The following is a 14,552-nucleotide window of genomic DNA, read 5'->3' as shown; positions in this document are numbered from 1 at the left end:
TAGTAGAGAGTTTTGTAGTTTCACTGTGTTAGCCAGGATGGTCTCGATCTCTTGACCTTGTGACCCACCCGCCTTGGCCTCCCAAAGTGCTGGGATTACAGGTGTGAGCCACCGCGCCCAGCCATCTGATAGTTCTAAGTGGGCCAACTAGTTCATTTACTTTTCCCATCATGGGAAGGAATTTTGCAAAATGAAGCAACGTTATATAGCAAAAGGGGTGACAGGTCAGGTTGCAGGGGAAGACTGCTTTGGGGATGCACTTTGTTTTCATACCCAACCTTGATTTTCACTTTAATTGTATAAAGAGGCATCTCCAAAGGCCAAAAGCAAAGAGCAATTTTTATTCACTATATTTTGAAGAGCCCGTACTCACCTGTCTTGCCTTGGGAATCAGGTGCTGTGATTTCCATGATGAGATTTTCTAAAGGAGTACCTTTGCAATTGATTTCTTCCACCAGAGTTCCCTTACTTGCCCAGTCATCTAGTAGACTCTGTTTAAAGAAGAAAATGGCTAAATGTAATATCTGGGGCTTTTTCCTCATAAGTAGAGACACCAATTCTATATATACTCCCTAGTGTTTTGACAAGCATTAAGAGACCATCCTTCTGATTTATTTATTCATTTATCAAACATCTATTGAATATTTACTATATGCCTGGTAGCATGCCAAGCACTGGGGTATAAAATAGAATTATGACACAATTTCTAAAATCAGAAGCTCAGATTATCAATTGCATTATAATGTGATAAATGCTATTATAGTATTATGGACAGTCTGTGAATTCCAGGAGCACAAGAGGAGTTTTATCTAATTCTGCCTAGAGGAAGGAAAGCTTTGAGTTAAGATAATGGCTGGGCATCGTGGTTCACGCCTGTAATCCCAGCACTTTGGGAGGCTGAGGCGGGCAGATTACTTGAGGTCAGGAGTACAAGACCAGACTGGCTGACATGGTGAAACCCTGTCTCTACTAAAAATACAAAAAAAAAATTAGCCAGGCATGGTGGCAGGCGCCTGTAATCCCAGTGACTCAGGGGGCTGTGATGGGAGAGTTGTTTGAACCTGGGAGGCAGAGGTTGCAGTGAGCTGAGATCGCGCCATGGCACCCCAGCCTGGACAACAGAGTGAGACTCTGTCTTTAAAAAAAAAAAAAAGTAAGATAAGAGTTTGCCAGACTGACAAGAGGGAACAACATGCATACAAAGATGAAAAAAGAAATAGTAACTGGAGGATAAATGAGGAGCTAGATATTGAGATACAGAAAAATATATAGAATCATAGGCTATACTTTGCATTTATTAAGGAAACTTTATATTGGGTTTGAAATCAAAGATCCAACTACCATAGAAATCCATTAGGAAACAATGGCATTTGCTCTAAGACAAAAGTACCACATCATGTTAAGTCTCCAAGATGTCTCCTGCCATAGTTGTAGGATTTTACTCCTTTCAGAGCAAGGACACCATTCTAGCCTTCAATGCCCTCCTCCATACTGAATATCCCTGACAATCTTTAGTTTGCTTTTGACTTTAAGCTGCAGAGAAAGGCAGAGAGCCCTACTCATATTGCCTAATTTCAAACTGACCCTTGGTCACTGCTTGTCAGTTCCTTAACTAATCACTCTTTTTTTTTTTTTTTTGAGACAGAGTCTCACTCTCTGTCGCCCAGGCTGCAGTACAGTGCGCCATCTCAGCTCACTGCAACCTCCGCCTCCCCAGTTCAAGCAATTCTTTGCCTCAGCCTCTCAAGTAGCTGGAATTACAAGTGCCCGCCACCATGCCCAGCTAATTTTTGTATTTTTAGTAGAGATGGGGTTTCACCATCTTGGCTAGGCTGATCTTGAATTCCTGACCTTGTGATCCACCCACCTCGGCCTCCCAAAGTGCTGGGATTACAGGCGTGAGCCACTGCGCCTGGCCATTAATCACTCTTGATTCTGAAGAGCCACAGTCCCCAAACTGTGGCTTGACTCACAGAATATTTTACATTTTTGAGGAAAATACAGTTATGACATCTGTTGAACACCATATGAACAACTACTAAGATCTTTGGACCTAACTTCTTAGCAAGTAGAAGTATTAGGAGTTTTTTTGTTTTGTTTTGTTTCTTTTTTTTTTTTTGGCCTTGAGGTGCCATGACAAATTTCTTAAAACACCATGGGCACTGTGAAACAAAAATGTTGGGAAAGCTCTGTCCTAGGGAATTCCCAACAGCAAACGCTCCTGGCACCAGCTCTGTGAAAGCAATCAAACTATTCTCTTTCATCTGCTCAAGATAAAGTGTGCTTTACTGAGAAAATAAGCGTAAGTGCATGACAGTTAGAGGCATATTTGGCTTATTTCAACAAAAGGAAGACTCAGGTTAGAGGTATAAGCAGAGGCTGGATGATTATGGATCAAAGACAGTACAGAAGGGATTTTGCAGGGAATGGGAGGAAGGTTGGTCCCATCCTTGAAGGTACCTTCCAACCATCTGATTCTAGCTTTTCCTTTATTAGCTGAAGTAGTACTAGTTCTTCTATCCTCAATTTCCTGATAATATTATCTGGTTACTTGCTCAAACATATTTGTCTAATTCTCAAACATACAAAGAGAGTGTATGCTTCTCAAAGACTGTATGGGTAGATTGTTACCACATAAAGAAAACGGAGGAATTTCTGTTCTGATGCAGAGTGACAACTTGGATTTCTCATACATTTCCCCACCACAGCTGGAGGCCAGTTAATACAAGTATTCAAACCAGTGCCCAGTCAAATTCTTGGAGTCCCTTTGTTCACCTACCTTCAGGTGTTCAATCTGCTTTTCTAACTCTTTAGCACTCATAGAAGTTTCTGTAGGTGGAATACTCCCTTCAGTTTCTTTCAGCCATTTCTGGAAGGTCCTGACCAGTTTCCGGAATTCATCCAACTGTTCCTGGCAAGATGATGCATCTTTCTCTCTGTCAATGAAGCAGTTTTGTTACTTGCCAGACTGTTTTATAAAGTCAACTTGAGCTAAGACTAGCTCATTCTGTGACTCCAGACATCAGTTACCTAACATGGCCTTTCTTTCTCATAATCTTTTCCACAGCAGGTTTGGCTGAACAACCACATATAATGTTAAAGAGTACCAAACTCAGGAATATATTGCCCTTGTTTGGACATTTCTGAGGAAAGAGGTCTTCAATCTTACTCCAGGCTAAAGTGAAAGTGAGAAAAACTAAAGGGAGGCTGCTATTTAGGTACTGTGATACAATGGAAAGAATGCAGGCTTTGGATCTCGATTCCAGCCATGCTACATTTTAGCTATTTGACTCTTTCAAGGACCAATTCAAATGCTGATTGCTTTAGCAAGGAAGGTGCTGAAACTGAGGCTCACAGAAGTTAGGTGATTAGTTCTAGATTAATCACGCCAATGAATAAACTAAATCAAAAGGAAAGTTTTGGAAATGGCCATATTTATCAGACATATGTCAATTCAGAAATCCTGATTCCTCATACAGTAAAAAGGCCCTCAGTATAGGGGAAGAAAAACAAAAGCTTTCTTCACCTTTGTCCCCATCCTCTCCATTAGATAACCTGCTGCTAATAATGTTGGTTTGAGCGACTCTTTTCTTCTAATCACTAAGGCAGTTATCTGCTAAATCAAGAACATGTTTATGGCTAAACTGAGATAAGAAGTCTTGTTCATGTTCTTAAATCCATGTGAGGCTGTCCAGTGGGGAACCATGGCTTTTCAACAGGGAACAAAATCAGCCAGCCTTGTCATATATTCCCTTGTTTGCCTTGAAAGAAGAATCCAGATACTCCTCTAAAACAGCAACTTAAATGTGGTCAAAACAAGCAGCAGGGCTGGGCATGGTGTATAATCCTACCCAGCATGTTGGGAGGCCAAGGCAGTAGGATCTATGAGGCCAGGAGCTCACAACTAGCCTGGTCAACATAGCAAGACCCTGTATCTTTAAAAAAAAAAAAAAAAAAAAAAAAAAAAAAAAAAAAAAAAAAAAAAAAAGCCAGGGGAGTGCCAACATAACCCTTAATTATGTCTAGGAAGTCTCTTCCAATTTTTCTCTTCTTTCAAAATTATTCTATAATCTTACTTGCTGCCTCAAATTTGTTCTGTTTGGTCCAAGTGGCCTAGGCTTCTGATCACAAAGAGAAGGAACTCATCCCTATTTTCTGTTAGCTACTATTAGAAAAACCACTAAGTGACTGGGTGCAGTGGCTCACGCCTGTAATCCCAGCACTTTGGGAGGCTGAGGCGGGTCGATCACCTGAAGTCAGGAGTTCGAGACCAGCCTGGCCAAAGTGGTGAAACCCTGTCTCTACTAAAAATGCAAAAATTAGCTGGGCATGGTGGTGGGCACCTGTAATCCTAGCCATTCAGGAAGCTGAGGTAGAAGAATTGCTTGAACCCAAGAGATGGAGGTTGTAGTGAGCCGAGATAGCACCACTGCACTCCAGCCTGGGTGACAGTGAGACTCCATCTCAGAAAAAAAAAAAAAGAAAGAAAAAAGAAAAACTACTAAGCATCAAGTAGATTAGGTAGCTTTGCCTAAAAAATGGCACTTTTCACCCTCCTATGACTCAGTAGTAGTTTTAGATGCCATCTTTTCTGGTAAAGGAAGAAAAGAGAAAAGATCATTTCACTCCATAACAAGAAAAAATAGTTCCCCAATGCTGACCAACACAAGTGATAACTCACCTCTCTTTAACTGTCTTCTGTAGCTCTGTGAAGTCTTTTCTGAGGTTCTGTACCCTGTCCTGATGCTGGGACAGGTCCAGTGCAAAGCCACAAGAGCTCAGTTCAGTGACCAGGTGCTCAAGAGTATCTAGGTTCTCCTGTTGGTCTTCCATTTCCAAATTGAGTTCCTGTCAAGCAAACAAGGATATGTATTAAATCCTCTAATCCTTATAAATATACTCTAAAAAGAAGGAAAGAGGTATGCTTGCCAGGTCAAATGCTAGATCAAAACAATAAATATGTAACTCAGTGAAAAGTTTAAAAACAAAACTAAACTTTTTTTTTTCTTTTGAGACAGAGTTTCACTCGTGTCACCCAGGCTGGAGTGCAATGGCACTATCTTGGCTCACTGCAACCTCCACCTCCCAGGTTCAAGCGATTCTTCTGCCTCAGTATTGCGAGCAGCTGGGATTACAGGCTCCTGCCACCATGCCTGGCTAATTTTTTTTGTATTAAAAAGCCCAATTTAAAAAATCTGATAGGCCGGGCACGGTGGTTCAAGCCTGTAATCCCAGCACTTTGGGAGGCTGAGATGGGCGGATCATGAGGTCAGGAGATCGAGACCATCCTGGCTAACAGGGGGAAACCCCGTCTCTACTAAAAAAATACAAAAAACTAGCCGGGCAAGGTGGCGGGCGCCTGTAGTCCCAGCTACTCAGGAGGCTGAGGCAGGAGAATGGCGTGAACCCAGGAGGTGGAGCTTGCAGTGAGCTGAGATCCGGCCACTGCACTCCAGCCTGGGCGACAGAGTGAGACTCTGTCTCAAAAAAAAAAAAAAAAAAAAAAAAAATCTGATAAATATGTAGGACATCTTCAATTCACTGGAGAGTGGGTAGGAATTACAAAACAGTCTTGTCTCCTCTAAACAAATGTTCAAAGACTTGGGAGGTACCATGACAGGATGTAAAGAATGAAAGTTTTAGGAGTCAAATAGACCTGATATTCAATCACACTTTGCCACTTACTAACTTGTGATCTTAAGCTACTAAACTACTCTAAGCTTCATGGTCTCTTGTATAAAATGGGGGTAAACACACTATCTCCACTATTATTTAACATTGTACTTAAGATATCAGCCAGGCGCAGTGGCACACGCCTATAATCCCCAGAACTTTTGGGGGCCAAGGTAGGTGGATCACTTTAAGCCCACGAGTTCAAGACCACCCTGGGCAACATGGCAAAACTCCATCTCTATTTTTTTTTTTTTTGAGACAAAGTCTGGCTCTGTTGCCCAGGCTGGAGTGCAGTGGCGCTATCTCGGCTCACTGCAACCTCCGCCTCCCGGGTTCACACCATTCTCCTGCCTCAGCCTCTGGAGTAGCTGGGACTACAGGCACCCGCCACCACGCCCGGCTAATTTTTTGTGTTTTTAGTAGAAACGGGGTTTCACCATGTTCGCCAGGGTGGTTTCTATCACCTGACCTTGTGATCCACCCGCCTCGGCCTCCCAAAGTGCTGGGATTACAGGCATGAGCCACCGTGCCCGGCCTCCATCTCTATTTTTTTAAAAAAAGTTAATTTAATAATTTAAAAAGCCAATACAATTAAGAGAAAACAATCTGTGGAATAAGAATTGAAAAAGAAGAGATAAAACTGTATTTGTAGATTACATGAAAGTATATTTGTAGGGCCAGGCACAGTGGCTCACACCTGTAATCCCAGCACTTTGGAAGGCCAAGGCAGGCTGATCACTTGAGGTCAGGAGTTTGAGACCAGACTGGCCAACGTGGTGAAACCCCGTCTCCACTAAAATTACAAAAATTAGCCAGGCATGATGGCACACTCCTGTAGTCCCAGCTGCTTGGGAGGCTAAGGCAGAAGAATCACTTCAATTTGGGAGGAGGAGGTTGCAGTGAGCCAAGATTGTGCCACTGCATTCCAGCCTGGGCAACAGAGTAAGACTCTGTCTCAAAAAAAAAAAAAAAAAAAAAAAAAAAAAAAAAAAAAAAAAAAAGGCCAAGCGTGGTGGCTCATTCTTGTAATCCTAGCACTTTGGGAGGCTGAGGCGGGAGGATCACTTGAGTTCAGGAGTTCAAGACCAGTCTGGCCAACGTGGGTGAAACCTGTCGCTACTAAAAACACAAAAATTAGCTGGAAATTGCTTAAACCCAGGAGGTGGAGATTGCAGTGAGCCGAGATTGTGCCACAGCACTCCAGCCTGGGTAACAGAGCAAGTCTCTGTCTCAAAAAAAAAAAAAAAAAAAAAAAAAAAGTGTATTTGTAAAACCCAAGATAATCAACGATACAATGAAATCAAACAACGAGGAAGTTAAATAAGGTAGTAGGATATAAAATTAACACACAAAAATCAATAATGAAAACTTCAACTTACAATAGCAAGACAAAAGGCTCAATCTTTGTAATCAACTAACAAGAAACATAAAATCTAAATTTTAAAACATTTCTGAAGTTGGGTACAGTGGCTCTTGCTTGTAATCCCAGTTGCTGGGGAGGCTGAGACCCCTGATAATCACTTGAGCCCAAGAGTTGAGGCTGTAGTGAGCTATGATCATGCTACTGAACTCCAGCCTGGGCAACAGAGCAGGACCCCATCTCAAAACAAAAAAGAACAAAAAAATCAAAAACACTCCTGAAAAACACAAAAGCAGATCTGACTAGATGGAAACACATCCATAAAGTGTATGCATATGTATTTGCCTATGTATGTATATGCGTTTGTGTGAATAAATACATTTAGTGTGACCCAAATAAAAATGCTAACAAGTTTTTTTCTCTAGAACTAATAAAGGTGATTCCTAAATTCACATAGAAAAATAAATGCGCAACTATACCTATGAAAAATTTTGCAAGAAAAAAAATGAGGAGGACTAGCTCTCTACCACACATTAAAATATACCATAAAGCCTCTATAATTAAAATAGTATGCTCTGGTACACGAATAGAAAGACGAGCAGTGAGCTGAGATCATACCACTGCACCCCAGCCTGGGTGACAGAACAAGACCCCATTCTTAAAAAAAAAAAAAGAAAGAAAAAAAAGAAAATCCAGAAATAGACTCAAAGACATATAAAAATTGGGTATATGATGAAGATGGTTTCTTAAGTTTGGGGAAAAGATGGACTTTTCAAATAAATGTTACAGGTTGGATATCCTTTATGCTTGGGACCAGAAGTGTTTTGAATTCCAGACTCTTCCAGATTTTGGAATATTTGCATTATACTTAGCAGCTGAGCATCCCTAATCTGAAGCTCTGAAATCTGAAGTGCTCCAATGAGTCTTTCCTTTGAGCATGACCTCTGAGTGTCACGTCAGCTCTCAAAAAGTTTCATTTTGGGCCGGGCAAACACCTGTAATCCCAGCACTTTGGGAGGCCGAGGCAGGTGGATCACAAGGTCAGGAGATCGTAGCCATCCTGGTTAACCTGGTGAAACCCCATCTACTAAAAATACAAAAAGAAATTAGCCAGGCATGGTGGTGGGCACCTGTAGTCCCAGCTACTTGGGAGGCTGAGGCAGGAGAATGGCATGAACCCGGGAGACGGAGCTTGCAGTGAGCTGAGATCATGCCACTGCACTCTGGCCTAGGCGACAGAGCAAGACTCCGCCTCAAAAAAAAAAAAAAAAAGTTTCAGATTTTGGAGCATTTCAAATTTTGGATTAGGGACACTCAACTTGTATTATGAACAACTAGATAGACATGATACAAAAAGATAAACATGATTCGTACTTCAGAATAAGCTTAAATTGTTAAAAGATTCAAATGTAAAAAAAATTAAGACAAGTTTTGGAACAAAGCATGAATAATTTTTTTCATAACCTGGGTGTGACAAAAATCTTTCAAACTTTGACTAAAAATACATATTTAATAAAATACTGATAAAATCTTCTGTTTAGAACAAAAATTCCACATTTACATGTCAAAAAACACCGTAAGTCAAAAGCACAAACTGGGAAACAATATTTCTAATGTATCACAGATAAAGAATTAATCTCTCTAATATATAAGAACTCTAAAAAAATTTTTAAAACTCTAAAACTTGAGAGAAGACCAAAAATCTTGACCAAAAAAGGACAAAATGCATGAACAGATAGTTCACAAATAAATGACTCTTAAATGTAAAAATATACTCAACCTCGCTTATAAGAGAAATAAAAATTAAAACCACATTCACATACCATGTTTTACCAATCACACCAGAAAAAATTTAAAAGCTTGGTAATAAATTTTGTTGGTGAGGCTGTAGGGGAAACAGGTACTCTAATACACTGCTAGTGGGAATGCGAAGCGGTGAAATCTCAAAGGAGGGGAATCTGGCTATTTCTAACAAAACTACACATGTATTTACCCTTTAATGCAACAACTCCACTCTAGGAACTTACTCTGATAGGAAAAAATACACACAGTTATTCAGTTGTAATAGCACAATTTCGGAAACAACAACTGAAATGTCCACACATATAAGTCTTGTTGGCCAGGTGTGGTGGCTCATGCGTGTAATCCCTCTGGGAGGCCGAGGCAGGCAGATCACCTGAGGTCAGGAGTTGGAGATCAGCCTGGCCAACATGGTGAAACCCCATCTCTAATAAAAATACAAAAAAACTATCCAGACATGGTGACAGGCACCTATAATCCCAGCTTCTTGGGAGGCGAAGGCAGGAGAATCGCTTGAACCCGGGAGGTGGAGGTTGAGGTTACAGTGAGACAAGATCGTGCCACTGCACTTCAGTCTGGGCTACAGGGCACAGAGTAAGACTCTGTCTCAAAAAAAAAAAAAAAAAAAAAAAAAAAAGAGTCTTGTTGATTAAACTATAATTCTTCTACACAATGAATGTATGGTTTAAAAAATGAAGATGTCTGTGAATCCATATTAAGTGATTTCCAAGACATATTAAGTAAAAAAGCAAAGGATTACGTAATATACCCTTCTTTTTTGTAAGGAAGAATGGGAAATAAGAATGTGTGTGTATGTTCATTTTGGTAAAGAGAAATAGAAAAAAATAAACCTAAAATGTGTTACTTTGGGGATGGGTGAAAATGGGACGGAAGAGACAGGAAAGACACTGAGAATGTATCCTTATTCACTTCCTATACCTTGAGTATAACTTTTTGAATAGTTTTAACTTTTGAGCTATGTTAATACTTTACATATTTAAAAATAAGTTTAATCAACAAAGATAGAAAAATAAAGTCCTAAAGTTGAATACAAATAGAAACAAATCTAATTATATATGAAATTACAGAAAAAATAATTCAGGTAATTTTTGAATACAGTACACAGTGGGTCATAGGCTAAGGACTAAAACAAATCCAAAGAAATATTCAATTTTATTTAGCAGGCTTGTTATTGGTAGAAATACTAGTGTAATTCTAAAACTATCTTATATTTATTGTAGAATAAAACAAATAAGTAAATATATTGAAGTTGTTGCTGGGAACTAGGGTTCTCCCTACAGGAAAGGAAGATACAAATGTGGAAAGGAGGAAGATTCCTATGGTATTGAGTTGAAACTAGACTGTCAGTATGATTTTATGATATAAAAAACATACACATATATTTCCTAACACTATCTATTAAAAAGAACTAAAGTAGTGACACTCCAGTAGCTCACCTAGTGTCCAGATTTGGTTTCTAAATATCATTCCCCACTATAAGTGGGGTTCCTTGGATAAATAGCTGATTTCAGATAGGGGACAAGGAAATACATTATTGTGCCACAAATACCTTAAGTGCCAAAAGTGCTCTTATGCTGAGGAAGACATGTCAAAAAGCCACAGGAAAAAAAGTTTTATCTGTTCCCATTTGTACTTTCAATTTAGTACATGTCTGCTGTAACTTACTTGAATATAAAATATAGCAATGTGAAATTATTAAAAAAAAAAAAAAAGCCACAGGAGACAGCTTGAAGGGGCTCCCACCGACCACATTTGGGAAAACGTTAAGTATCATAAAGAATAATGGTAATACCAAATATAGAAGCCCATAATGATACTCTTATATTTTTATAACAGAGGGAAAACAATTAGCAACTGGTGAATCTAGATGAAGAGTATGCTGGTGTTTAATGGACCATTCCTTCTGCTTTTCTGTAAAGTTCGAAATCATTCAAAGCAAAAAGGAGAGCAAACAAAACCAAACAATGAGATTCTACTTTAATACAGAAAATGTTAGAAAGCTGGAAAAAGCGAAGGCAGCAATGCAGAGATATAGGAATGCTGAAGTACTACGGGTGGGAATGTGTGCTGGTACAGCCATTCTGGAGCTTAAATTGGGCACTACTGAGTCAAATTAAATTAATATATGCATATACTATGACTTGGCAATTCTACTTCTGGGTATATATCTGCGGTAGTTGTTAATACTTTTTACCAAATATTTCTAGCTTTGCACCTTCTAGGTACGTGGTGAGATTACATTTCCTCACCCTCTTGAAAGGTATAGGTGGTTTTGTGGAAAGTGATTTGACTAATAAAATGTAAATAGATAAAATATGCCCTTTTCCCACTGAAGCAGTAATCATGAAAGCTTTTATCAGGATGAAATCTCCATCAATCTGCATCCCTTGAGTGACTATGATGAGCTGAGTGGCTCCGCTGATTTGGGTTGAACATGTAATAAGAGTGAAAAATAAATATTGACTGTGTTGGTTAAAAAATGGACAAATGATACCTAGTTTACAGGATCACTGTAATAATTCCCAAAGATAATGCAGGTAAAGTTTCCAGTATACTGACTGACGTAGTATGTGCTCAGTAAATGCTGGTTCTCTCCTGGCCCTTCTCTCCCCTTTATTCTGCTAACATGGCAGATATATCCTCACCTGGATCTGTTGGAAGAAACGTGTAATATCTTGATCTGGCTGATTTCCAGAGGCCAGCATCCGACTTTTGTTTTCCATGAATTGCTGCAGCTTACCAGAGAGATGTTCAAACATCTCTGCCTGGGGCAGAAGCTTCTTTAGGGAGCTCTCCTTTTCTTGCTGCTGTAAACAGAGCTGTTCGAACCGCTGGCTCACCTCTGCCAGTTTGCCCTGCAGCACTGCTGCTGTGGTACTGTCTGCTGTCTCCATGAATCGGGTCACCATCTCACGGGTGGCCTCCAAGCTGCTCTTTTGCCGAGCAATGTCCTGCTTCAATTTCTGTCATGAAGAACACGTCTGTCAGCTCTTGGCTCACTTATTCCAGGACATCTGAGCCACAAACTAATAACTATATGCTATCTCACAAGGGGGACTGGAGGACTGCAACTGAGCCTTCAGAAGACCACACATCTCATCCCCTTAGCTCTCCACTCCTTCTACCACATGATTTTTGCTATCACCACTTTCATTCCAGCTCAACTGGGTAGAGATATCTTTACATGGATTAGTTATCATTTCTAAATCTTATTAGATGATTCGCAGATGTTAAGTTCTCTCTTGTTACTTTTTTAACATTATATAATGATGGCACATAGCAAACATACCCTCTACGCTAGCTCTTGGGACACAGGTCTTACCATATTTGTGGCTAAGGCTTCCTGGATGACTCCTGAGGAGAGTGATGCCACCTGCTTCCCTTCCAGGTTTTGTTCAACTTCCCCAATAGACTGTGACAGGCTCTCCAGGCTTTCCTGGACACTCTGAGATTGGGCAATTGCTTTCTGCAGCAGAGAAGATCGCTCAGCCAGGCTATAGGAGAGGCTTTGGAAGTGGCTGAGTATGGAATCTGAAAAATCAGGCCATGAAAAGAAAGAGTGGAAACAGTTTTTGTATTATGCTTTTAAAGACTGGATTTAAATTGCTCATTTAAAATCTTTACTATTATCAATTTTTTTATAGGGATGTGGTCTCAATATGTTGCCCATGCTGGTCTTGAACTCCTGGCCTCAAGCAATCTTCCTGCTTCAGCCTCCTAAAGTGCCTGGATTACAGGCATGAGCCACCATGCCCAGTCCTACATTGAACATAGTAATTGTAATAATAATTGACATTAAGACCAATGGAAGAAATAAGCTTGAAATGAATTAGTATTAGAGCCAAGTTCAATAAGCATTATTTATTTACCGCATACAAAAAACCAGAAATTGTACTAGATGCTGAGGACTAAAGATATTTAAGTATCTTATCTGACATCTACAACTTAAAGACTTTGAAACAGAGCATAGGCAGAGGAAGACACATCATAATCAATGATAAAAATAAAATCTTAAGTGGTATATTAATACTAGAAGCACTGTCCTTGAGAAGCCCAGAAGGAAGAATAATTATCTTTCGTTTCTTTTAAGGAGTGGAATGGCTAAGACAAGCTATTTAACATATGCATTACCTCACATACTTATCAGTTTTTTGTGGTGAAAACACTTACAATATACACTCGTAGCAATTTTCAAGCATACGATATATATATATATATATATATATATATATTTTTTTTTTTTTTTTTTTTGAGACAGAGTCTTGCTCTGTTGCCCAGGCTGGAGTGCAGTGGCGCAGTCTCAGCTCACTGCAAGCTCCACCTCCCGGGCTCACGCTATTCTCCTGCCTCAGCCTCCGGAGTAGCTGGGATTACAGGTGCCTGCCACCATGCCCGGCTAATTTTTTTTATTTTTTGTATTTTTAGTAGAGACGGGGTTTCACCTTGTAGGCCAGGATGGTCTCGATCTCCTGACCTTGTGGTCCACCTGCCTCGGCCTCTCAAAGTGCTAGGATTACAGGCGTGAGCCACCACGCCCGGCCTGTATACGATATACTGTTATTAACTAAAGTCACCATGATATACTCTTGGCTACATCTTGAAGCATAGGCAAGATTTCACCATGCTTTGTAAGCATCCAATAAATGTTAGCAGCTAAGCAATAGGAAAAACTTCAGGGGTAATACAATGTAAGTGGTTTACTTGGGAAAGAAAAGACGTAGGTGTGGCTAGAAGATAGATGCCTGGGGAAAAGGGACTGAAGCCAGATTGTGAAGGTCCTTCAATGGTGCAAGAAGAAAGTTCATTAGAGGATGAGCTCTTTGATGACAATCTATGTCTATTCATGTTTACATTCTCAGCCTCTAGCCTGGCACCACAGATATTTGCACAACACAATGTGACATATTGCAGAACAGAGGCACATACTAGGAATTAAGGGAGTACTATTATACTGTTGCTGCTTTATACCTGTAGTTTCTTGAACATGCTTGTGGTCTGGGGCTGGCTCCCCTTCAATTTCCATTATGTCACGAGCTACTTTTTGGAGTTTTTCCACAGGTACTTGGTGCTCAGCCAATTCCTCCTGCAACTGCTGCTTGTCCATGAAAAAAACAAACAAACAAAAAAACCATCTAAGTAAGTAATCAAAGCTGATTCTAGGAATTCGGAGCTACTGAACAGCTTTACAGAAAAATTCTAAGTTTACCCATAGCCATAAATATTAGAAGCAAGTATTTAGCACTCAGATCTCGTCCAAGGCATCCCAACTACTGCCTTTATTTTATGTAAGCATTTGCTTTATTTTGGGGTACTTTACGCCATGGAATACAAGGTCTTGACACCACAACACAGCCTGTATCCTGACTTACCTTTGTTGTTGCAAGCTGCTGCTGGAGAACTCCAGGGTCGGAGGCAACTGTATCTGAGAGGAGCTTCCCCACATTGGCCTCACAAGTCTGCATCCAGGCCTGCAGGCTGTCAGCACTGTTTTGGAATTGATGATACTGGCCTAACAGCATATTCAGGTGAGATCCTAATCGTGTACACTGTGCCAAAGAAAGGAAGGTAAGCAGACTTAAGCAAGGTCAGGCCAAAGGCAGCAGTTGCCCAAAGAAAGAGGCCTGGCTTTGTTACAGAGAACTCACTGTAACTTCAGATAAGGGTAGTGCCAGAACACATGGATAGATGGGTAGCAATG

The 14,552-nt window shown here is 40.2% G+C and overlaps 2 protein-coding genes across 26 annotated transcripts in view; one reads left to right on the top strand and one right to left on the bottom strand.

Annotated features, from left to right (window-relative positions):
- The window catches only part of MYCBP (MYC binding protein), a 657,065-nt gene that overhangs the window by 127,123 nt on the left and 515,390 nt on the right, over positions 1-14,552 (top strand). The window lies entirely within an intron of this gene.
- MACF1 (microtubule actin crosslinking factor 1) overlaps positions 1-14,552 on the bottom strand; it is a 387,658-nt gene that overhangs the window by 115,746 nt on the left and 257,360 nt on the right. For all 25 annotated transcript variants that reach the window (XM_050797094.1, XM_050797116.1, XM_050797098.1 and 22 more), the window contains 7 exons: positions 14,224-14,400; positions 13,823-13,946; positions 12,177-12,385; positions 11,500-11,817; positions 4,682-4,848; positions 2,780-2,936; positions 374-491 (listed from right to left, as the gene is read on the bottom strand). In XM_050797094.1, coding sequence (XP_050653051.1) covers positions 374-491; positions 2,780-2,936; positions 4,682-4,848; positions 11,500-11,817; positions 12,177-12,385; positions 13,823-13,946; positions 14,224-14,400 — 1,270 coding nt within the window. The remainder of the gene's footprint in view (positions 1-373; positions 492-2,779; positions 2,937-4,681; positions 4,849-11,499; positions 11,818-12,176; positions 12,386-13,822; positions 13,947-14,223; positions 14,401-14,552) is intronic.

The sequence above is a fragment of the Macaca thibetana genome, chromosome 1 (assembly GCF_024542745.1).
Source record: "Macaca thibetana thibetana isolate TM-01 chromosome 1, ASM2454274v1, whole genome shotgun sequence".
Taxonomy (NCBI): domain Eukaryota; kingdom Metazoa; phylum Chordata; class Mammalia; order Primates; family Cercopithecidae; genus Macaca; species Macaca thibetana.
Note: the sequence above shows the minus strand (reverse complement) of the source record. Positions and strands in the feature narration are given on the sequence as shown.